Raw genomic sequence first — 25,470 nt, 5'->3', positions numbered from 1 at the left:
CTTCTGATTGATTGATCCCCGAGCCTCCTGTATATTAAACCGTTACTTCTGATCCATCCCGGAGCCTCCTGTATATTAAACCGTTACTTCTGATCCATCCCGGAGCCTCCTGTATATTAAACCGTTACTTCTGATCGATCCCGGAGCCTCCTGTATATTAAACCGTTACTTCTGATCCATCCCGGAGCCTCCTGTATATTAAACCGTTACTTCTGATCGATTGATCCCGGAGCCTCCTGTATATTAAACCGTTACTTCTGATCGATCCCGGAGCCTCCTGTATATTAAACCGTTACTTCTGATCGATCCCGGAGCCTCCTGTATATTAAACCGTTACTTCTGATCGATCCCGGAGCCTCCTGTATATTAAACCGTTACTTCTGATCCATCCCGGAGCCTCCTGTATATTAAACCGTTACTTCTGATCCATCCCGGAGCCTCCTGTATATTAAACCGTTACTTCTGATCGATTGATCCCTGAGCCTCCTGTATATTAAACCGTTACTTCTGATCGATTGATCCCGGAGCCTCCTGTATATTAAACCATTACTTCTGATCGATTGATCCCGGAGCCTCCTGTATATTAAACCGTTACTTCTGATCGATTGATCCCGGAGCCTCCTGTATATTAAACCGTTACTTCTGATCGATTTATCGCGGCGCCTCCTGTATATTAAACCATAAGGGGTGCATCTACAGGATGAAGGCTTGGTGGGCTCATGCTGGCTCTTGCCAAGTGTAGATTATGCATAAGGTTGGGCTGGTATTGGAGCCTTCCACATCCTAACAGATACTGGTCCGGCAGCCACCAGCGGGTGCTCTTAGACAATGAACACAAAGCCTTGGGCTGGGATTATCCCTGAGTGTACGTCAGATAAATAAATATGAGGGATCGCTAAGGCCAGGTTTGGGTCTTAACTAAAGATAATAGAAGCTGTTTACCTAAGTGATGGTGCGTGAGTGAAGTCGTTAAAGATACACTAATGCTGAACCCATTTGGTTGTGTAAAAACAAATCCATACCCTCGAGTATTTTGGAGAGGTAACCCCAACCTGAAGCACCCCTCCAAATCTATAAACCTGCCCAGGTTATATTAGTTTGTTGAAGTGTTGCCCGTCTTTTTAAAGATCTCTCTTGTTCAATGTTTATGGGTTTGATGTAATAAGATCTGTTTAAGGAGATTGAGTAAAGAAAAGCCCTTCCTGAATATTCTTCGTTGTACGGCCGTGTGTGCTCCAGGACACAGGACGCCGGGATTTGCATGCTCCGTGTCTGCTGTTTGAATTGACACACCTGGATCAAGCTGTGGTTTTATTCAGAGCCTGGTATGGCCTCCCTGTCTTAATATCGGGTTATTACCGGGCATAAGCTATTTTTACTGCTCTCCATGCTGGTGGCTCTTCCTGTACGGAGGTTTTGTTTTAGGAGACGGTTGATGTTCAGGATAAGGCTGCTCAGGAGATCCTGGCCAGGGTCTTGGTCTTCCCACCCACCTGGACCTTCAGCGTTCCATCTTTACTCAAACCACCTTTGGTTTTAGCCTCGCCAAATAAACACACCAAAGATAGGGGCAAATCGGCGGGTGCCGGTGCAGGTACGTCGAAGCACATGCACCAGGCGCAGTTTGGTTGCGGCCATTGCCCGGTTACCGGCTGGGTTTCAGCCGTGTCCAGAGCCCCTGCTGTATGTAGAAGGTCTCGGTATACTCCACTGGTCACAGACAGCTGTCTCTTTTGATTAAGCTCAGGGTATGCCAGCATCTTGTTACCTGGATATTCCCAGTAACTGGGCGCAGTATACGACACTCTCAAAGGCACTCTCTGATAAAGCCCATTCAGCCATCAACACACATTTAATAAAATGCGGAGGCAAATACCGCCACTCCCCAGCAACTTAACTTCATTAAAGGATGGGTGCAATCATTGTTTTCAGCACACCTGTCCATGAGCACTGATGCCAATGAAAGGGACGGGGACAATGGGCGCCAGTCGCCAATGCACCGCAGTCGAACAGTGTGAATAGGGGCAGATTTGGTCGGATCTGCTTCCCCTGCCTTGTGAGCTCAGGTTTCCGGATGAACCAGTTTTGGGCTATTTGCGGTATCTGCAAAACAAACAGTGCGGACAATGTAACTCAGCACAGAGTACACAATCCGCCCAGGCTGCAGATGATTCCTTCATTGTGTGCACTTGGCATGATCTAGTAACTGGTAATAAATGGACTCCTTCCCTGTACACACTGCATTCAACACAGCATCCAGTGACCAAGGGCCCCTACTGCATTCAACACACCGTCCGGTGACCCCACTGCATTCAACACGCCACCCAGTCACCCTGTGCTCACTGTATTCAATACATCTTTCAGTGATCTAGTGCCCCTACTGCATTTAATACACCATCGGGTGACCCCACTGCATTAAAAAACCATCCAGTAACCCTGTGCTCACTGTATTCAATACATCTTCCAATGACCCGGTATCAACTGCACTCCATCCACTGTGCTGTGATCCTTGGCCAACTGCATTTCACTCACCTCGCTGTATCTACTGCACTCCAAACTCTGCTTTCATGCAATGTTCTGGATGTCTAAGACAACTCCCATTGATATGTCTCAGCGTGTTTCTGTAGCCCACTCTAAAGCTTTGCCGCCGTATTTCACTCCTGAAAACCAGACCCTTAGGGCTAGACGAAACACTTATATGAAGTAGGTTCTACTCCTAAAACCCAATTCACGAGTAATGTCCAGGTTTCCAAAGGCATTCTGGAAAAGTATCACTTTTATTCACCCCATCCAAAAAACCTAAAGGAAAATGCATGGACCAAAACCCTGTGCCTGCTGGGGAGTAAAGCTTTCTGCAGCCTCTTCTTTGCACTGTAAAGAGGGCGCTCATCAGTAACTCACCATACAAGAGGAACTATGGATGGGGATGTGGATGGCGTTACGGATGGGGATGTGGATGGAATTTTGGATGGAGATGTCAACAGCGTTATGGATGGGGCTGTGGATGAAGGTATGGATGGGGCTGTGAATGGAGCTATGGATGGAGCTGTGGATGGCATTATAAATGGAGCAGTGGATGGAGATATTGATGAAGGTATGGATGGAGTTATGGATGAAGGTAAGAATGGAAATGTGGATGGTATTATGGATGGAGCTGCGGATGGCATTATGGACTGAGCCATGGATGGCGTTGTGGATGGGGGTTATAGATGCAGCTGTGGATGGAGGTATGGGTGGAGCTGTTGATGGGGCTGTGGATGAAGGTATGGGTTGGGCTGTGGATGGGGCTGTGGATAGAGTTGTGGATGGGGCTGTGGATAGAGTTGTGGTTGGGGCCGTGGCTGGCATTATGGATGGAGCTGTGAATGCATATTACAGATCTAGTCGTCTGATTTTCCAGAACAAAGAACAAACTTTGGCAAACTCGAGCTTGTATGAAGAACAGCAAAGGTGCTTCAACCTGTAATGACTCAGTGAGATCCAAGACTTTAAATTTTATCAACATCTCTAAAAACATTATATGAACCTCTGCTGAAGTCCTAATGTCTGCAAATCAAAGTAATTTAATATGACCCCATCTCCTGCCACCCACCCAAGGACTTTGGGTATAGCTGGGTCCCTGATGAGTAGCTAATGTTGATCTGTGAATACACATGTTCATATATATCAATGGTCCAAATCTGTCTGGAGGGCCTGGCCATCCCTACATAAAATGGAACCATGCACAATGAAATGGCTGTAGCCATGACAGAGCTTTTCTAAAAATATATTCCCGATAAGAAAGTAAAGACGTGACTCACGCAGCCGAGGGAAATCCTGTGTGGGAACATTTTTGTTTTTTTTTTAGACTAATTTTACATTTTGGTTGGGCGTCCACAGGGATTAACCTTCATATGTAGTTGCAGGGTAAAACCAGCTTTTGCTTTGCCTTCCCCGCGGCCAAAGGTCCATTCCTATTCCCTATTATAGGGCGTGGAGTCCTGCACCTGTCATTACATGACTTACTAGTTTTAACCTTTTCTCATCTGCTTGAAGCTTCAAACCATCAAAGTGACATTTTCAACCGAGCGACTGTCCCTCGGGCCAGGAGATCCAGGTGTTTTTTTACATAACTTCACACAATTCTGGGCAGGGAAGGGTGACACCAAAACAGTTTTATGTTAAAAAAATGACATTGATGTGCGGGTAATCCCAGACCTGTTTGCTGAAAGCAAGGTTTACCAGGCAACTCAATATCAAAGCAAGTAAAGCCCAGACGTGCCTTTAAGTTCAAAGAAGTGTTTCATTCAGTAATTACAATCCATTTTACCACCACACTCAGCACAATGGGCAGAGAGAGGTAGATTTCCAGGGGGCATAGAAATAGAAATATAGAACCTGGCGGCAGATCGGCCCCCTTCGAGTTGCCTGTTTCTCCTGCTGTAAAGACTCAAATCGGTTGTTGGTCTCCTCTTAGATTCAGGAGCCATATGCCTATCCCATGCTAATTTTGGGAACTGTTGTGTTAATCAGACCCAGGGAGGAGGGCTGAGGTTGCTGTGGAAGAAGTGCAGGGCCCGGGGCGTGGGAGGCAGCTGAAACCGGGCCAGAGATGTTGTCGGCTTGTGGTTACATGGCTGTGGCGTGACTCACCGGCTGGGCGTTGGCTGCTCTCTGAGCCCCAACTTTTTGATTCCCGTACTCGGGGCAGACAGGAGCGCGTTCTGACAGCTCATACCCTCCACAATGTCACTGTTATTACACGGTAACACAACAACAGGCAGCCCGTCTGTCATGTCAGCCCATTGCTAGGACTTTCTGAGGGTACATAAGCTACATTAGCCAAGTTCTCAAAAGGTTAAGTGCCCTCTTTCTAGATAGACTGGGGTAAATGAGTCATTGAGAGCAGTAAACGCCACTGTGGCTTCGCTCCAGCCTGCAAATCAAATCCAATAATCAGTATCTGGAGTGCGGATTTGTAGAGTTCACCTGCGCATATTACCAAAGAGTGTTGGCGAGCATTCACTCAGCTCGAGCGTGCGCTGCCAGCGGGACTCCTTACAGCACCTGATGGCCGCCAGGGCAGGACATTCTTACATGTAATTTTTAATACATATTACACAGAGAGCAGTACTCCAGCCCTGACAGAGAGCGGTACCCCAGCCCTGATAAAGAGTGTTACCCCTGCCCTTTAGCATGCAATATACAGTATGTGTCTATTTAGCATCCTACTAAGCCAGGCCAGGGTTAAACACCTAAAGGGAAAATAAACAATTACAGGGAGTGTCTATAATGGGACATTGCATAAAAAAACATGCCAAGCACCAATGAGAAGTGAGATGTAGGCGCCCGTCTTCCTGGACACCCCATTTCACCTAGTCTATATATTGTGAACAGTGTCAATACCTTCTGAGACCCGTTCTGCCCATAGACCTCTGTGACTGATTATCTGGGTAAGTCATAAACATGTCCAGACACAGCAGTCTACAAAGCAGTAGTGTTTACAGAGCTGCGGAGCAGTGCAGGGCATACAGAGCATGTACCAGGGAGCTGCAGAGCAGAATACGGCATGTAGCTGGGAGGTGCAGAGCAGTTTAATATAACTTTGAGTCAGAATGTGTAGATTTAAGTAATTTCTTGTATTGAAACCAGAACAAACTCCAGGAATACTGCCAGCTATCTAGACCGAGCCGACAGCAGCCTCATAAACACAATATAACCCACCAGGGCTCTGATTTATGCATTATCCATGGAATGGTGGAGCTCTGTGTTTGAGGTTCCCATGGGATGGTGGAGCTCTATGTGTTTGGGGTTCCCATGGGATGTGGAGCTTTGTGTTTGGGGTTCCCATGAGATGGTGGAGCTCCATGTTTGGGGTTTCCATGGTATGGTGGAGCTCTGTGTTAGAGGTTTCCATGGGATGGTGGAGCTCTAAGTTTAGGGCTCCCATGGGATGGTACAGTTCTATGTGTTTGGAGTTCCCATGGGATGGTTTAGCTCCATTTTGCAGACCAGGAGAAATACCTGCAGTGACTTTATTTTTATTATTATTGTCTTCACAGAGTCATGGCTGGAAACCTGGAAGCTATCATGGTTGGGCTGATGGCCATTTTCAAGAAGTATGCTGGAAAAGATGGAGAGGGACAAAGTTTGAGCAAAAGTGAACTGACCGAACTGGCACTTAAGGAGTTCCCCACCTTGTCTGTAAGTAACAGGGTCCTCCAGTATCTCCATTACAAACAAACGCTAAATCTGGTGGGTCCAGCTCTGTCTCTTCATTCATGAGATGTTTGTGAGCTCGGGTGTGGTGATACTCGGTAACACTGCGGATTTACTATTTTTTTCAGAAAACGGAGAACAAAGACAACATATTACAGGGAGTCTTCGGACAGATGGACATGGATGGTGACAACGAAGTGACCTTTAAGGAATTTGTCCTTTTTGTTGGATGTGTGACCATGGCTCTGGGAGATCATCTTGGCTAGTGATGGGAGTGATTGATATGTTACTAATATTTGTCAATAAACTACTTATAGACCTCTGTGAAGTTCTTTGTCTTACTGAGATTCAGACCTGATGGGTTAATAAAGCAACAAACAATTAACATTATATCAAATAGCAAGGTGTTGCATAATGTCCCGAATTCTCGTGGGTCTTCTGCCCTTGCAGGTGAGCATTTACCAACCCGCAGGGTGGTGGAACCCCACAGAACTGTAGAGCAGGGTGAGCCAACAAGTAGCACCAAAGCTTTGGCCAAACACGGCACTGCCTGGCTGCGTGGAATGATGCCCAATGCTGGCCAATATAAGGCTGAGAGTTACCTCTGCCCAGTATTAGTGACAGCAAATACCACTGGCCGTAGCACTTACCACATCCACTGGAAGCACGCACTGAATAGACAACCCTGCCTGAGCGGATGCTAAACAAAATCACACATAATATTGCCATGCCTTTTCCACCCAGGTGGTATGAACAAGGGCCACACAACTGAAGTGTGCATTGAGTATCTACACATCATGCTCTGCTGTCTTCATTGGGCGTTAAGGAAGCGGTGAATGCGGGATGCCACGCATGTATTAAAAGGCCGTAGCGGTGCACATACGTGTATTACACTTTATTTACTACACGGCGTGTCAGTGAGATCCAGACGCAGCTCTGAGCACCGGGAGGAGGTATGGAGAGGAATGGAATCTCTCGTCTAACAGAGTTTAGGAATAAGTGGTTGGCATGCGGAGCGGACCCCTCTTCTGTACATACACCGCTCCGCTCATTGTATAACACACACTACTCCGGGGGACATGGACATACCGCTTTACCTAAAATGCAGACATACTGCTCCCTCCATCACCCCAGGTGCTAAGTATGGGTATGTTTAACATGTCTTATCCAGCCAGGCAGGGGTTAAACAACTAAACAGAAAGCTTACAGGGAGTGTCTGTAATGGGACATCCCGTAAGGACTAGCCCAGAATGATCAGCCAATGAGAAGTGGGGAGAAGACGCACCCCCTCTCCTGGACACCCATTGCTTTCTCTGGAGGGGAGGGCAGAGCCGTCGCACCCTATATATAGGGAAGTCTCTCTGATCTTGGGATCCGCACCCCTGAGTCTGTCATTCACTCTGAACACTCCGACTCATTATCTGGGTAAGTGAACACTCTATTCCGGCAGTCTGTCTGTACCTACCCTGTGCCTGGCAGTCTGTCTGTATTCACCCTGTGCCTGGCAGTCTCTAACAGGGCATTACAACAGGGAGATTCTGCCCTACGCAGCACTCCCCTCTATAGTTACCAGGGATAGGTGGGGCACTGCAGAGCGTGTAGCAGGGAGCTGCAGAGCAGTATCTGGTGTGTGGCGGGAGGGCTGCAGAGCAGTATCTGGTGTGTGGCGGGAGGGCTGCAGAGCAGTATCTGGTGTGTGGCAGGGAGGGCTGCAGAGCAGTATCTGGTGTGTGGCAGGGAGGGCTGCAGAGCAGTATCTGGTGTGTGGCAGGGAGGGCTGCAGAGCAGTATCTGGTGTGTGGCAGGGAGGGCTGCAGAGCAGTATCTGGTGTGTGGCAGGGAGGGCTGCAGAGCAGTATCTGGTGTGTGGCGGGAGGGCTGCAGAGCAGTATCTGGTGTGTGGCAGGGAGGGCTGCAGAGCAGTATCTGGTGTGTGGCAGGGAGGGCTGCAGAGCAGTATCTGGTGTGTGGCAGGGAGGGCTGCAGAGCAGTATCTGGTGTGTGGCAGGGAGGGCTGCAGAGCAGTATCTGGTGTGTGGCAGGGAGGGCTGCAGAGCAGTATCCGGCGTGTGACGGAGAGCTGCAGAGCAGTATCCGGCGTGTGGCAGGGAGAGCTGCAGAGCAGTATCCGGTGTGTGGCAGGGAGGGCTGCAGAGCAGTATACGGCGTGTACACGGCGTGTGGCAGGGAGAGCTGCAGAGCAGTATCCGGCGTGTGACAGGGAGAGCTGCAGAGCAGTATTAGTATTCTTTACTAATGTGACCTTCTTAACGCCAAACATCGATGTCAGGATGTGAAGAGTTAAGCCTATAATTTTTGCTACTGAAACTGGAAGAACTCCAGGAAAACTGCCAGCTATCTAGACAGAGCCGGGAGCAGCCTCATAAACACAATATAATTGACTGTGCCCACAGTATCAGCTCTCTACCATTCCACGGAACATCTCCAACATTTCAGTCTTTGTTGTGATCGAGGTTATCCACACGGCAGTGGAGCTCTTTGTGTTTGGGGTTCCCATAGGGTGGTGGAGCTCTGTTTGGGTTCCCATGGGTGGTGGAGCTCTTTGTGTTTGGGGTTCCCATAGGGTGGTGGAGCTCTGTTTGGGTTCCCATGGGTGGTGGAGCTCTGTGTTTGGGGTTCCCATAGGATGGTGGAGCTCTGTACTTGGGGTCCCCATGGGATGGGGGAGCTCTGTATTTGGGGTTCCTTGGGATGGGGGAGCTCTGTATTTGAGGTTATCCATAGGATGGTGGAGCTCTGTGGTTGAGGTTCCTTGGGATGGGGGAGTTCTGTATTTGGGGTAATTCATAGGATGGTGGAGCTCGGTGTTATCCCATGCGTTTTCATGCAGTGATATTATTCACTTCACAGAATCATGGCTGGAAACCTGGAAGCTATCATGGTTGGGCTGGTGGCCGTTTTCAAGAAGTACGCTGGAAAAGATGGAGACGCACAAACCTTGAGCAAAAGCGAACTGACCGAACTGGCACTTAAGGAGTTCCCCACCTTGTCTGTAAGTAACAGGGTCCTCCAGTATCTCCACTAGATGGGTCACAGGTCAGTGGCCTGTATCCTCAGGTCAACATACGTCTCATTAGATGATTGCTATTCAATTGTAAGAAGTGTGTTTATGTGTGCAACATGCATAGCAGTGCACATGCATGAGCAGTTACACATACTGAATGCCCAACCCATGTTACTGAACACAACTCAGCAACCAAACTCCAACAAACACTGAATCTGGTGGGTCCAGCTCTGTGTCTCCTCATTCATGAGACTTTAGTGGGCCCTGGGCATCGTGATCCTTGGTAACACTGTGCATTTACTTTATTTCAGAAAGCGGAGAACAAAGACAGCGTATTAAAGGGCGTCTTCGGGCAGATGGACATGGATGGTGACAACAAAGTGACCTTTAAGGAATTTGTCATTTTTTTCGGATGTCTGACCATCGCTCTGGAAGAACATCTCGGCAGATAGAGGGGGTGCAAACGAGAGGGTGTGATTTTTCATGTGATATGTTTCTTACATTTGTCAATAAATTACTTTAATAACAAGTTCCTTGTCTTACTGAGATTCAGAGACCGGATGAGACCCCTATGCTTTGGGCAGACTGGGGTGTTAGCATTCACCATATTCAATGAGCGTTATGGACAAGGGCCACACAACTGAAATGTGGGGCCCGTGTACTGTGTCCACAAGGGTAGTGGGGGTCACTGGGTAAAAAAAGCAAGAGGAAGCAGGATCAGGGAGTCAAACTCCCAGCGCTGTGCATTGAGTATCTACACAACACGCTCCGCTGTCTTCATAGGGGGTTAAGAAAAAGCGGTGAACGTGGGACAAATGTATTAAAAGACCGTAGTGGTGCACATACGTGTACTACACTTTATTACACAGCATGACGGTAACGGCTCTGTGTTACAGATAAGACACAGAGCACTGGGAGGAGGTATGGAGAGCTGCTCCTAACAGGAACCACCTCATCTAACGGAGTTTGGGAATGAGAGATGGGCATGCGCAACACAGAGAAAGTTAGGCTGGGAGCAAATTCACACAGATAGGGGCGCTGGGCATGTAGTGAGACTGGTGTCTCGGTGAGAGGAGGAAGGGGATATGGGGAGAGGGACATGAGATGGACAGAGCACAGTTGACACACAGCTAGCCATGTGACCCAAGGGGAAGGATGACATTCAGGATCCAAGCTGGTAGATCTTTTAGACGTGTTGCCGCTGATTATATACGCGGGACAAACATACCAACGTCACATTAGCCATTGCAGATTGAACTTCAGCCCTGTGCCAGTTAGCCTTTGTGTGTTTTATCTGCCCCTTTCCCCACTGTTCCTTGGTGTGGCCTGGTGCTGTTACTTTGTGGAGATGCTTTTACAGAGCTTCCACCATGTCCATTCTCTGTGCCCGCTGACCTACCCTGTGCCCATCCCCTTGGAGCAGTATTTTCAACGACCCGAGGCGGCTCACGTATCCGCTGTGGACGTGTATCTTACCACAACCTATCTTTATGTATTTTAATATCCCCGCTAATGCCGCTACTTCATGCAATCACTAAGATGCAATTAGATATCCAGAACGCATTCGTGTAGCAATACCCTGTGCCTTCACATCCAACAGCACCCCCTTGTGGGTATCCCCCATTACTGCAAAAAATGTCACACCCTAGATTGCGTATGAACCTGGTAGCACCCCCTAGTGTCTACTCTCAGAAAACCATGTGTTCAATAAACTCATTGGGCGTCATGAATGTCTGTTCTAACCCCACCTACTGATAGCCAGATCCACAGAGCACTACTCCATAGAAGAGCACGTGGATGTTGATTATGGGACACATAATCATCCAAAGGTAATTGATTGAAGTAACGCCATTGAAAACTCAACCTCTTCTATAGAATGGTTCTAAAACAGTGATGTAGAACACAGTCCTCTCCTGACCATGGTATGATTTGACAACACGATAAAAGGTGTAGCCACCAGTCAAAGATAAAGCATTTAATTTCCCCCACATGCTGTGTAACCCTGTCGACTTATTATCGCTTTCAAGATTAAGACGATCTAAGACCCGTAATCAATAAATCACCAAATTAAACATCAATATTCCATTGGTGGAAGTCTGCACATACTAATGGCCACTCACAACACCATACACTTACGCACACACATATATATACACTTACACACACATATATATACACTTACACACACACACACACACACACACATATATGTATCTATATACATACTAACTCCTTCTCTTGCACCACTAACCCTAGGCTCACCACTGACATTCTGACATTATATGCAGACACACACACTCACACATACTAACACTATATAATAACACGCACACAGTTACACCATATACTAACACACACTAACATAAACACTCTAACACCATACAGGAACACATATACACACACACACTGCATAAACTCATTCACTCTAACACCATATACTTACACATACTTTATCATATACTTACACATACACATGTGCACTAACCTCATACATTTACACATACATACACACACTCTAACATCATACATTCACATATGGATACACTAATCCTAATACCATACACTTACACATACACTCACTCTAACACCATGCACTTACACAAATACACACACAAACATCATACACATATACTCTAAAAATAATACACTTACACATATACACACACAAACATCATACACATACACTCTAAAAATAATACACTTACACATACATACACTCACTCTAACACCATGGATGTACACACATACCCACTCTAACACCATACACTACAATACTTACAAATATGTATGTATACACACACTCTAAACAACCATACCGTTATCCACACCGCTCACATAGTTCTACCTTCCTGTCCTCCCCTCTCAATCTTACACGGACCCTGTCTTCACTGCAGCTCACACTCACTCACACTTACATTTCTATTTCTACCATATATAGTATATTTTTATTAGAAACACCCGAAAAAGCAGGAACCTTGGTAATATCATTGATAAACTTTGTTCAATAAAAAGTTTTTATTAAAAGGACTAGCGGGAAATACTGCAACTTTTGTTACTGTTATTATTGGATTATAATTGTAGTAATAATTGCACATATGATAAATTTTTCCTTGTTTCAGGTATATATATATATATATATATATATATATATATATATTCACAATAGAATAGGCCCTCTGAGATCACAGCACAAGATGTTGTAAAGGATTTGTGCTGAGTGCGTTTTCCCATCTGGTGAAAGCCCTGTGTTTTGTTGATCAGCTGACTGGTGAAATACCTGCGGGTATGGGCGATACTTTCGGCACCAAGGTGACAGAATGAAAATATTTAAACACAGCTGTGTAATCTCTTTGCAGTCTACATGATTCACCCCTTCGTCCGCTTACAGGTCTAGCATTACTTTGTTACTCCAATGGAGGGCTGAAGCCAATCAAAAACCATGGCAATGCCTCACCTATAGCCGTGCCATACTTGACACGAGTACACCTTTAAGCTCCTGCTATATAATGCTACAGCTATGCAAAGACAATTAGTATGATGTTTAATACAATAATATTTGCAGGGGCTTCTGGAACAATGCGATAATATCCAATTAAACAGGGAATCCTTCCGCATTCTGCTATTAGAAGATTGAGTCTGAAGGTCTTTGCACCAGGAGACCCCTTGGGGACATGGACAGTGATACAGCCGGGTTAGATGGCCAATTCCACCCCTGGGGTATTTAAATGGCCACAAGAACTCAAATCGAAAACACAATCTTTAAAATAGTATCCAAGATACAGAAAGTGTGCAGCACACATTAAAGTAAACATGTTTCCAGACGGGTCTACTTCGCAATCGCTCACATGGAGGTCCGGGTGCCAGCGCCTCTGCCTGTCTGCTTCTAATTACTGCCCTCGGTTGCCAAATGTATGTGGAAATAGCAGCAATAGTTCCTGACAGGCACCATGTGCATACACTTCTCACAGCCACCCTCAGGTTTAAATGCCCTTTGCAACAAGTATCTGATTTGTGTTCCATTTGTTATGTACTCCATTATCCAAGACCAATCACTTTCCACTTTTTTTGGACAACATATTAGTCTTAAAGTTGTGCAAGATGTGACCTCAAGACCAAGTCCTTAACCAATCAGCAAGAAAATATGTCATTAAATATGGCAAAGTGATAGACCATCGCAGGACTGAACTGAAGTCATCAAAGTAGCAACGGGTACCAGGATCACTGGAAACGAACCTTAGGCTCAGCATCTGTGGATTATCTAACCCTACATCTAAAACCAGGCTCAGCATCATCACATTATCCAATCCTACATCTAAAGTCATCCTCAGTGTCATTGGATGATCCATTCTGTGATTGGCATCACTGGGTGATCCAGTATTGCATGTAAAGTTGGGTTTGGTCTCACTGGATGATCCACTCTTATGTTTAATACATTTGTTGAGGTGTTGATGGCTGCAGGATTGACACCCTCACGAATATTACCACCCTGTGCAAGCAGCCCTGAAATGCCCCTGATGTCTTCTTCTGGCCCTGCGTTGATTGACACTGCCTTTAAACTTCCAAAAATCACACAGCGCTACATGAGCTCACATAGCCTTTAATAGTTCTGCTCCATATGACGCATAACCCTCAGTCTAGAAGGAACATGTTACAGACACAAACAAACCTCTCATTCAACACGGACTCTGTGCAGTTTGGTAGAGACATCATCTTTCCAATCGGGGCAACGTGACTACGATTGGAGGCAACAAGCGTCTCCAAAACTGATAGCTGCAACGCTCGGCAACGAAGAGCTGTAGGCATATCGATAGATCATTGCTCACACTGGGTGTAACTTGTAAGGTGTACTGAAAATATCAGGGAGGGATTGAGCAGAACCTTGGCCCGAAGCAGGGACCATACAGGGTGGGGACCTACAGGGTGTCACCTGGATCTGGATACAGGCAATGTATAAAGTCTCCTGCAGCCTCCCCTCTCTCTCTCTCTCGTTCTGCCATCGTTTGGGATACAGACCGAGCGCTCCCCGTGATCTCTCCCAGCTGCTCATCATCACCTGGCCGACGGCCCGTCAACAGCATCAGCGGCACAGGTAGCGTACCTGCCTTTACCCTCTGCTTTTGTGCACTATGGAAGGTTTTAACTCTTTCGGTGACAGCGAAGAGAACGTCACACCCACTTTGCTATTGAAAGTTAAATAACACACCCAGCTACATAAATTGCGAATACTCACTTTTGTAAAGAGTGGTCCTTAACTCAGTCTTACGCAGACTAAATTTTATTTATATAAAATTACATTTGTGTCACGTATCAAAAGTGGATGTTGATTATTGTATTTGCTTAGTAATAGCTAGAAGGACAAAGAGAGCTATTGGTCCCACTTTATAGATCCCTGATAAGACCTCCCCTAGAGTTTTGTGATCAGTTCTATAGAGCGGATCTCCAGGAGGACCCAGAGATACTGATCCCACTATATAGATCTCTAGTAGAATATAGATCTCTACAGAATGTTTTGGTGTGTCTTGGGGTCAGTGAAATAGATCAAACTATAATCACCCTTTATTGATGCTGCACATAAATGTGGCTGCACTTGTAAAGTCGTTGCATCTGGCTACTTTCTCCTGCCTCCTTCCAAGTCTTGTGGAAATGGATCCCAGTGAATGTTAAGGAGATCGCTTCCTCGCTGAGGGTACGGACTAGCGTCTGGATGCAGTAATAATTAGCAGTACTGGGTGCGGCATTACCAATTACAGACACACTGAATACGTCCGCCTGCTCTTAACTCCTATTTAACATCTTGGGTTCCACGAAAGTTAAAAAGCCAAAAGACATAAAGAATCCCACAGTGTTCTCTAATGAAATGTGTATTTAAACAGAAATGACCCCGTGTTTTGTGTTGCCCATCTCTTTACAGTTTGATCGTCTTATTAGAATGCTTAAGTGTTAAACTTACAATCCTCTCTCTATTCAAGACTAATGATCAATAAACCATTTGAAAGGGGCATTTAATGATGAATTTATTTTTATAAGGGTATTTTTTTCTGGGGCTTAGATGTGCTACTCATTGGTATCCAGAGAGTTACTTGTAGCTTGCAGGTCCCTGGCAATGACCCCCTGCTCCGGACACAAGCAGCGAGTCTGTATTCTGTATCTGATCCAGTTGGCCTGGGCCCCTGAGATTAAGACGTTGGTGGGCACTGATGAGGGCGGTGTTGGTGTAAGGTGGAGAATGACTGATACCTAATATCGACTGTATAGGAATGAGCTCTATGTATTATTTATGTCACAGCATTATTTTTATTCAGTCCCCAGGTTTCCAGGCAGCCATGGCAAACCTTCTGAGAGCCATTCAGAATATCATCGAGACCTTTCACAGCTATAGCAGCAAAGCTCCTCCCTGCGACAAACTCAACATGGAGGAATTTAACATCCTCATCCAGAAGGAGTTTGCCGATATTATAGAGGTAGGTGCGCTCAGAGTCTGCGGCTTCCAGGCACCTCAGGGGCGGGCTTAGCAGGCAATGATGTAGGAGTGGCTAAAACTGCTAGGTGGAGGCATAACGGGTCATGGGGTGTCCATCAGAGGACAGGAAGACCTGCCAATGCTGTGCAATTCCATGCTTTGTTTATAGATTTATTTGTTTTGGAGGGGCCTGTGTTTTTAACGCACCCTCTAAATACTAAGTCGGCCCTGATGGGGGAAAGCACAATTTAATTTAAGTTTTAAAATGTTTTTTCTAACACAATGTACAATGTCTAAAATGTTAATGTTGCTTTTCTAAATGATTGTATGGCATTTTGAAAATAATCCCATTTCTCAGAATACATTTTATTTGTGAATAAATTCCAAAGAGTGATTTAGGCTCAATCAGAGAAATACTTTGCTTTTTTGTTAAATAAATCTTTAGAAAATAAGTTTAGTGCCTGCATTTTAATATTAATCTATATACCTGCAGTGTGTAAAGTAGAATAGACTCCCAGCAGAAGTGGTAGAGGCTAATTTAAACATGCATGGGATAGGCATACGGCTCCTGAATCTAAAATGAGACTAAAGACTGATTAAGCTACAAAAATCTGCAGATTGCATGGGGCCCAATGATCTGCCCCTAATTCTGTGTTTCATATTAGAGATAGCGGGTTGACCCACTCACATACCCTCCAATTAATTTCTAAAGTGATTGTGTTTTATGTTGATGGGTTGAGCTAATTCCACCCCGAAATCAGAAAGCTCTTAGAACACACCTAACAGACAAATTAGATTGTGTATAAATATAGGGCCAAGTAGGGTTTAAATCACCTAATTGCACAGTAGCACCCATGGGTGGGACGAACCTACTGCTCGGTGCACACAGCAATACGGCGCTCACAAGTGAATCTCTTAGCAGCTTTTTAGGGCAGAATCCGGTGGAAATAGACACATAATATTTCAATAATCAAAATAATGTGTACTGATGCCGTGCTGACTTTATTCCTGGACGTGGGTGAAAGTGTAAATAGAGAGGAGTTTTTCTCGATCGGCAAGGTGTTTTCACTGGCTTATGGGTGTTGGCTCCTCTGGGTGTAACTGATTAACCTATTACTGGGTTAGCAGACAAATAATAAATATCGGTAAATGTCCGAATGACGAGAAGGCCGGGTGCGGGAAAAAGGAAATCCGAGCAGATACTGCAGTTTATCATTACCAGTTTTAGGAATGCCTGGGACGGGGCTGCCCCACTGTGCTCTGTAGGTTTTGTTGCAGCAGTTCTGGTGGCCAACGGTCTTAAAGTGCCACTAAGTCGACCCTAAGTATGACCGCCAATATTTGACTGTTTTGTGTGTAAAATATCCAAGCCCGAACACTCACACCTAACCCTAAGATAATGTATGCATTTGGTGCAACTCTGTATATTTAAATATATTGGTTTAACTTAGTACTTATGCAAAAATTTGTTGATATACACACGTATGTATTGTGTTCACCATCAAGAATATTATAATCCACAAATTCTTAAATATAAATTTCAGATTCCTTGCCTGCCTGCAGTCAGGTGAGTCGGGTAATGTTACTGAGCTTGTCTTCTTCTGCTTATGGTTTCTTTCTCTTTCAGGATTCTGACAACCCTCAGACAATTCAGGATATTATACAGGCATTAGATAAGAACAATGATGGTGAGGTGGATTTTAAAGAGTTTCTTAAGCTGGTGTCAAAGGTTGCAGTAGCTTTCTATGATGCTTTGAACAGTAAAAGCCAATGTCCTATGTGTGCAAGAACTCAAGGGACAACTAAAGACAAAAAAAACGTACCTCAAGAAGTACAAGCTCTGGAATCCTCAAAACAGCCAAAAATACCAGACCGCCAAGAACAGGTAGGCTTCCAGAGAAAGCCTCAGGTGAAACAACCACCCCCACCCCAACCTGGGATAGAATGTTATCCAAAACCAGATGCCACTCACACAGTCCGAAGTCCAAGCCAAGAGCTACCATCTAATCTATACACAACCCAGAACCCAGATACTGCTATGAAACTAGATCCATGTGAGAAACACGATCTAACCCAAAAGGGAGAGGCCAGTCAAAAAACAAAACAAGACCAAGCTCTGAAACAGGGTTCAACAAAGAAGCAGGATCTAACACAGAAACAAGATTCATCACAAAAACAAGACCCAACAAAGAAACAAGATCCTACTCTAAAGGAAGATCCGACAAATAAACAAGATCCAAAACATAAACATGATCCATCATTGAAACAAGATCCCACATGGACAGAAAATAAGAATTCTACGCAAAAACAAGATCTTGAGCAGGAACAGGATTCAACACAGAAACATGATCCTATATGGAAACATGACGCTGTTCATCAACAAGACCAAGCAGAGAAACACAAAGTTAGCAAGATACCTGACTTAACACTAAAACAAGATCCTACCCAGAAACATGACCCAACACTGAAACAGGATCCCACCAAAAAACAAGATCCCATCCAGAAACAAGATCCCATCCAGAAACATGACTTAACATTGAAACAAGATCCCATCCAGAAACATGACCCAACACTGAAACAGGATCCCACCCTGATACAAGAACCCATCAAAAAACATGACCCAACAATAAAACAGGATCCCACCCAGAAACATGAGCCAACACTGAGACAGGATCCGACCCAGAAACAGGATCCCATCCAGAAACATGACTTAACACTGAAACAGGATCCTACACAGAAACACGACCCAACACTGAAACAGGATCCCACCCAGAAACAAGATCCCACCAAGAAACATGACTTATCACTGAAACAGGATCCCACCCAGATACAAGATCCCACCCAAAAACATGAGCCAACACTGAAACAGGATCCCACCCAGAAACATGAGCCAACACTGAAACAAGATCCCATCAAGAAACAAGATCCCATCCTGAAATGTGACTCAACATGGAAACAAGATCCCATTCAGAAACAAGATCCCATCCAGAAGCATGACTTTACACTGAAACAAGATCCTACACGGAAACATGACCCAACACTGAAACAGGATCCCACACAGAAACAAGATCCCATTCAGAAAAAAGATTCCACCCAGAAGCATGACTTAACACTGAAACAAGATCCTACACAGAAACATGACCCAACACTGAAACAGGATCCCACACAAAAACAAGATCTCATCCAGAAACATGACCCAACACTGAAACAGGATCCCACCCAGATACAAGAACCCATCAAAAAACATGACCCAACAATGAAACAGGATCCCACCCAGAAACATGAGCCAACACTGAAACAGGATCCGACCCAGAAACAAGATCCCATCCAGAAACATGACTTAACACTGAAACAGGATCCTACACAGAAACACGACCCAACACTGAAACAGGATCCCACCCAGAAACAAGATCCCACCAAGAAACATGACTTATCACTGAAACAGGATCCCACCCAGATACAAGATCCCACCCAAAAACATGAGCCAACACTGAAACAGGATCCCACCCAGAAACATGAGCCAACACTGAAACAAGATCCCATCAAGAAACAAGATTCCATCCTGAAATGTGACTCAACATGGAAACAAGATCCCATTCAGAAACAAGATCCCACCCAGAAGCATGACTTAACACTGAAACAAGATCCTACACAGAAACATGACCCAACACTGAAACAGGATCCCACACAAAAACAAGATCCCATCCAGAAATATGACTTAACACGGAAACAAGACCTTACCCAGAAACATGACCCAACACTGAAACAGGATCCAACCCAGAAACAAGATCCCACCAAGAAACATGACTTACCACTGAAACAAGATCCCATCCAGATATATGATTTAACAGGGAAACAAGATCCCACCAAGACACAAGATCCCATCCAGACATATGACTCAACATGGAAACAAGATCCCATTCAGAAACAAGATCCCATCCAGAAACATGACTTAACATGGAAACAAGATTCTCCCCAGAAACATGACCCAACACTGAAACAGGATCCCACCTTAAAACAAGATCCCATCAAGAAACAAGATCCCATCCAGAAATATGACTCAACATGGAAACAAGATCCCATTCAGAAACAAGATCCCATCCAAAAACATGACTTAACACAGAAACAAGATCCTACACAGAAACATGACCCAACACCGAAACAGGATCCCACCCAGAAACAAGATCCCATCCAGAAACATGACTTAACACTGAAACAAGATCCCACCCAGAAACATGAGCCAACACTGAAACAGGATCCCACCCAGAAACAAGATCCCATCCAGAAACATGACTTAACACTGAAACAAGATCCCATCCAGAAACATGACTTAACACTGAAACAAGATCCTACACAGAAACATGACTCAACACTGAAACAGGATCCCACACAAAAACAAGATCCCATCCACAAATATGACTTAACATGGAAACAAGACCCTACCCAGAAACACAACCCAACACTGAAACAGGATCCAACCCAGAAACAAGATCCCACCAAGAAACATGACTTACCACTGAAACAAGATCCCACCCAGAAACAAGATCCCATCCAGACATATGACTCAACATGGAAACAAGATCCCATTCAGAAACAAGATCCCATCCAGAAACATGACTTAACATGGAAACAAGATTCAACCCAGAAATATGACCCAACACTGAAACAGGATCCCACCTTAAAACAAGATCCCCCCCAGAAACATGATCCCATCAAGAAACAAGATCACATCCAGAAATATGAGCCAACACTGAAACAGGATCCCACACAAAAACAAGATCCAATCCAGAAATATGACTTAACACGAAAACAAGACCTTACCCAGAAACATGACCCAACGCTGAAACAGGATCCAACCCAGAAACAAGATCCCACCAAGAAACATGACTTACCACTGAAACAAGATCCCATCCAGATATATGATTTAACAGGGAAACAAGATCCCACCCAGAAACAAGATCCCATCCAGACATATGACTCAACATGGAAACAAGATCCCATTCAGAAACAAGATCCCATCCAGAAACATGACTTAACATGGAAACAAGATTCTACCCAGAAACATGACCCAACACTGAAACAGGATCCCACCTTAAAACAAGATCCCACCCAGAAACAAGATCCCATCAAGAAACAAGATCCCATCCAGAAATATGACCCAACACTGAAACAGGATCCCACACAAAAACAAGATCCCATCCAGAAATATGACTTAACACAGAAACAAGATCCCACCCAGAAACAAGATCCCGTCCAGAAACATGACTTAACACTGAAACATGATCCTGCCAAGAAACATGATCCAACACCGAAACATGACTTAACATGGAAACAGGATCCCACCCAAAAACAAGATCCCACTCAGAAAGAAGATCCAATTCAAAAGCAAAAATGTACAAAAAATCAAGACCTCATGCAGAAACAAGATCCAAAAGAAAAAGAAAACCACACACAAAAACAAGATCAAACACAGAAAAAAGCACTGACACAAGATGCCTCACAGAAACATCACCCTAAAGAAAAAGAATATCCGATTCGGAAACAAGAACCAGAAAAGAAAATTGATCCAATACAGAAAGAAGAAACTTGTCCGAAACAAGATCCAGTAAAGACACAGGATCACATTTGGGAAGTAGATCCAACACAACAAGACAGAAAACAAATTTATGATTCAACCTTGAAGCATGAAGCACCACAGAAACAAGAGGCAGCAAGGAAACAAGACACTGACCAAAAACAGGAACCAACAAAAAAACATGACACTGCTCAGAAACAAGAACCCTCACAGAAACGTGACACTGCTCAGAAACATGACACTGCTCAGAAACAAGAACTCTCACAGAAACGTGACACTGCTCAGAAACAAGAACCCTCACAGAAACATGACACTGCTCAGAAACAAGAACTCTCACAGAAACATGACACTGCTCAGAAACAAGAACTCTCACAGAAACGTGACACTGCCCAGAAACAAGAACCCTCACAGAAACATGACACTGCGGAAAAACAAAACCTCCCACAGAAACATGACACTGTGCCGAAACAAGAATCACCACAGAAACATGTACCATCAGAGAAACAAGTCATCCCTCAGAGGCAAGAACCCCAACAGAAACATGACACTGCCCAGAAACCAGAATCACCAAAGAAGCATGACACTGCCCAGAAACAAGAACCACCACAGAAATATGAACCATCAAAGAAACATGACACTGCCCAGAAACAAGAACCACCACAGAAATATGAACCATCAAAGAAACATGACACTGCCCAGAAACAAGAACCACAACAGAAACATGACACTGTCCAGAAAAAAGAGCCCTCACAGAAACATGACACTGCTCAGAAACAAGAACCCGCACAGAAACAAGAACCACAACAGAAACATGACACTGCTCAGAAAAAAGAACCCTCACAGAAACATGACACTGCCCAGAAACAGGAACCCCCACAGAAACATGACACTGCCCAAAAACAAGAACCACCACAGAAGCATGAACCATCAAAGAAACATGACACTGCCCAGAAACAAGAACCATCAAAGAAACAGGACACTGCCCAGAAACAAGAACCACAACAGAAACATGACACTGTCCAGAAACAAGAACCACAACAGAAACATGACACTGTCCAGAAACAAGAACCACAACAGAAACATGACACTGCCCAGAAACAAGAACCCTCACAGAAACATGACACTGCTCAGAAAGAAGAACCACCAAAGAAACATGACACTGCCCAGAAACAAGAACCATCAAAGAAACATGACACTGCTCAGAAACAAGAACCACCAAAGAAACATGACACTGCTCAGAAACAAGAACCCTCACAGAAACATGACACTGCTCAGAAAGAAGAACCACCAAAGAAACATGACATTGCCCAGAAACAAGAACCCTCACAGAAACATGACACTGCTCAGAAAGAAGAACCCTCACAGAAACATGACACTGCTCAGAAAGAGGAACCACCAAACAAACATGACACTGCTCCGAAAGAAGAACCACCAACAAAACATGACATTGCCCAGAAACAAGAACCCTCACAGAAACATGACACTGCTCAGAAAGAAGAACCACCAAAGAAACATGACACTGCCCAGAAACAAGAACCACCAAAGAAACAAGAACCACAACAGAAACATGACACTGCCCAGAAAAAAGAACCGTCACAGAAACATGATACTGCCCAGAAACAGGAACCCTCACAGAAACATGACACTGCCCAGAAACAAGAACCACCACAGAAGCATGAACCCTCACAGAAACATGACACTGCTCTGAAAGAAGACCCACCAAAGAAACATGACACTACCCAGAAACAAGAACCACCAAAGAAACATGACACTGCTCAGAAAGAACCACCAAAGAAACATGACATTGCCCAGAAACAAGAACCCTCACAGAAACATGACACTGCTCAGAAAGAACCACCAAAGAAACATGACACTGCTCAGAAACAAGAACCACCAAAGAAACATGAGACTGCTCAGAAACAAGAACCAGCAAAGAAACATGACATTGCCCAGAAACAAGAACCCTCACAGAAACATGACACTGCTCAGAAACAAGAACCACCAAAGAAACATGACACTGCCCAGAAACAAGAACCACCGAAGAAACATGACACTGCTCAGAAACAAGAACCACCAAAGAAACATGACATTGCCCAGAAACAAGAACCCTCACAGAAACATGACACTGCTCAGAAAGAAGAACCCTCACAGAAACATGACACTGCTCAGAAAGAAGAACCACCAAAGAAACATGACACTGCCCAGAAACAAGAACCACCAAAGAAACATGACACTGCTCAGAAACAAGAACCACCAAAGAAACATGACATTGCCCAGAAACAAGAACCCTCACAGAAACATGACATTGCCCAGAAACAAGAACCACCAAAGAAACATGACATTGCCCAGAAACAAGAACCACCAAAGAAACATGACATTGCCCAGAAACAAGAACCCTCACAGAAACATGACACTGCTCAGAAACAAGAACCACAACAGAAACATGACACTGCTCAGAAACAAGAACCAAAGAAACATGACATTGCCCAGAAACAAGAACGCTCACAGAAACATGACACTGCTCAGAAAGAAGAACCACCAAAGAAACATGACACTGCCCAGAAACAAGAACCACCAAAGAAACATGACACTGCCCAGAAACAAGAACCACCAAAGAAACATGACACTGCTCAGAAACAAGAACCCTCACAGAAACATGACACTGCTCAGAAAGAAGAACCCTCACAGAAACATGACACTGCCCAAAAACAAGAACCACCAAAGAAATATGACCTATGGCCAAAAGATGATCCTACCCAAAACCAAGAGCCAGAAGAAAAGTATGACTATTTTTTACAGCAAAAAGATAACATTCAGAGGCAAGATCCTGCCCTAAAACCAAAACATGTACCTACCGAGAAACAAGCTTCCTCACAGAAGTATGATCCTACTGAAAAGCACGACCCAAAACAGAAAGACAGACCTACCACAGAACACAGTCTCACACAAAAACAGGAAGTTGAACAAAGACAAGAGCCAACAAAAAAGCGCAATCAAGCAGAGCAAGAAGATTTAACAAAGAAACATGATTCCATGCCAAAATACGACACATTTCAGAAACTGGATGCAACTGAGAAACAAGATTTATGTTGGAAATATGATCCCACCTGGAATCAAGAACAAACAAAATATATTCAGAATGTGTCACAGAAACAGGATCCATCACAAACACACGATTTTACCACAAAACAACAGTCAACACAAAAATGCGATATTACACCCAAACAAGAGGCAACGCAGACACAAGATCCTGTTGAGAAACAAGAATCTAGAAAACTAGATCAAGAATCGACATTGAAACAAGATCCAACACAGAGACATACTGAGAAACCCAAAGCTAAGAAGGAACAAGACTTGGAGCAGAGACAAGACACAACACAGAAACCAGATCCTACTTTGGAGCAAGACAAACCACAAAAACAAAGCCCTGATTTGCAGCTGATTCAAGATCTAGCATCAAAACCTCAACCAATCCAAAAACAAGAACAGTCAGAGGGAGGAGACAAAACACAGAAACAGGATAAGGAAACAGGCACAACATTAAAACATGATTCTAAAAGTAACAAAGGTCAAACAGGTCAAGAACATGAGGGTTCCACACAGAAAGTAGATCCTACACGTAAAGAAGAACAAACACAGAAACTGGATGCCACACAGAAAAAAAATAAAATGCAGAAGCAAGATCCTGTGAATGTAGAGAAAGACCGAAAAGAAGTTAAAGGGGACACACAAGATGTTAAAATCACAGACATCTCCAAAACACAAGATTCCACAAAAGACGTTCCCGCTCATAGTGGAGGCCATGTCCAAACCCCACACTCGATTCCAAAACAACCTCCATCCCCAAAGCTCGACCAACCTCACAAACATGATCCTACCTGGGATTGTGAGCCCATTCGCAAAGAGGGAGCAACTCAAAAAGAAAACAACAAACAAATACAAATACAAGACCCTGTCCAGAAACTAGAGACAACCGAGACGCTGTTCCCTCATCCTAAGCACGATCAACCCCAGTTACAATCAAAGAGTCAAGCGCCAAGTGAACAAGGTCCAAGTCAACAACAGGGCCAGTTGCCAAAGGCAGACATATCGCTGGGCAATGATTCATCAAAAGACCAAGGACATCCACCAGAGTTTGACCCACAGGATCCCCAGAAATATTACAGCTATTTCGCCCAAAGGTCGATTCAAAGTCATGGTCAATCGGAAGAC

At 44.6% G+C, this 25,470-nt stretch overlaps 3 protein-coding genes across 3 annotated transcripts in view; 2 read left to right on the top strand and 1 right to left on the bottom strand.

Annotated features, from left to right (window-relative positions):
- S100A1 (S100 calcium binding protein A1) overlaps nucleotides 1-25,470 on the bottom strand; it is a 65,140-nt gene that overhangs the window by 10,751 nt on the left and 28,919 nt on the right. The gene's annotated exons all lie outside the window — the stretch shown is intronic.
- On the top strand, nucleotides 6,042-6,522 carry LOC128505294 (protein S100-G-like). Its single transcript, XM_053475617.1, has 2 exons — nucleotides 6,042-6,183; nucleotides 6,327-6,522. The coding sequence occupies exons 1-2, from the start codon at nucleotides 6,046-6,048 to the stop codon at nucleotides 6,462-6,464; spliced, it is 276 nt and encodes a 91-aa protein (XP_053331592.1). The 5' UTR covers nucleotides 6,042-6,045; the 3' UTR covers nucleotides 6,465-6,522.
- Nucleotides 7,599-9,752, top strand: LOC128505292 (protein S100-G-like). Its single transcript, XM_053475615.1, has 3 exons — nucleotides 7,599-7,623; nucleotides 9,070-9,211; nucleotides 9,535-9,752. The coding sequence occupies exons 2-3, from the start codon at nucleotides 9,074-9,076 to the stop codon at nucleotides 9,673-9,675; spliced, it is 279 nt and encodes a 92-aa protein (XP_053331590.1). The 5' UTR covers nucleotides 7,599-7,623; nucleotides 9,070-9,073; the 3' UTR covers nucleotides 9,676-9,752.

The sequence above is a fragment of the Spea bombifrons genome, chromosome 9 (assembly GCF_027358695.1).
Source record: "Spea bombifrons isolate aSpeBom1 chromosome 9, aSpeBom1.2.pri, whole genome shotgun sequence".
NCBI lineage: Eukaryota > Metazoa > Chordata > Amphibia > Anura > Pelobatidae > Spea > Spea bombifrons.
The sequence above is the reverse complement of the archived record's forward strand: the minus strand, read 5'-3'. Positions and strand labels throughout refer to the sequence as shown.

What these genes read in the sequence shown, in the direction of transcription:
- LOC128505294 (XM_053475617.1), top strand. Translation starts at nt 6,046, where the DNA reads ATGGCTGGAAACCTGGAAGCTATCATGGTTGGGCTGATGGCCATTTTC. An exon ending in AGGAGTTCCCCACCTTGTCT is followed by an intron (nt 6,184 to 6,326) that starts GTAAGTAACAGG and finishes TATTTTTTTCAG; the next exon opens with AAAACGGAGAACAAAGACAA.
- LOC128505292 (XM_053475615.1), top strand. Translation starts at nt 9,074, where the DNA reads ATGGCTGGAAACCTGGAAGCTATCATGGTTGGGCTGGTGGCCGTTTTC. An exon ending in AGGAGTTCCCCACCTTGTCT is followed by an intron (nt 9,212 to 9,534) that starts GTAAGTAACAGG and finishes ACTTTATTTCAG; the next exon opens with AAAGCGGAGAACAAAGACAG.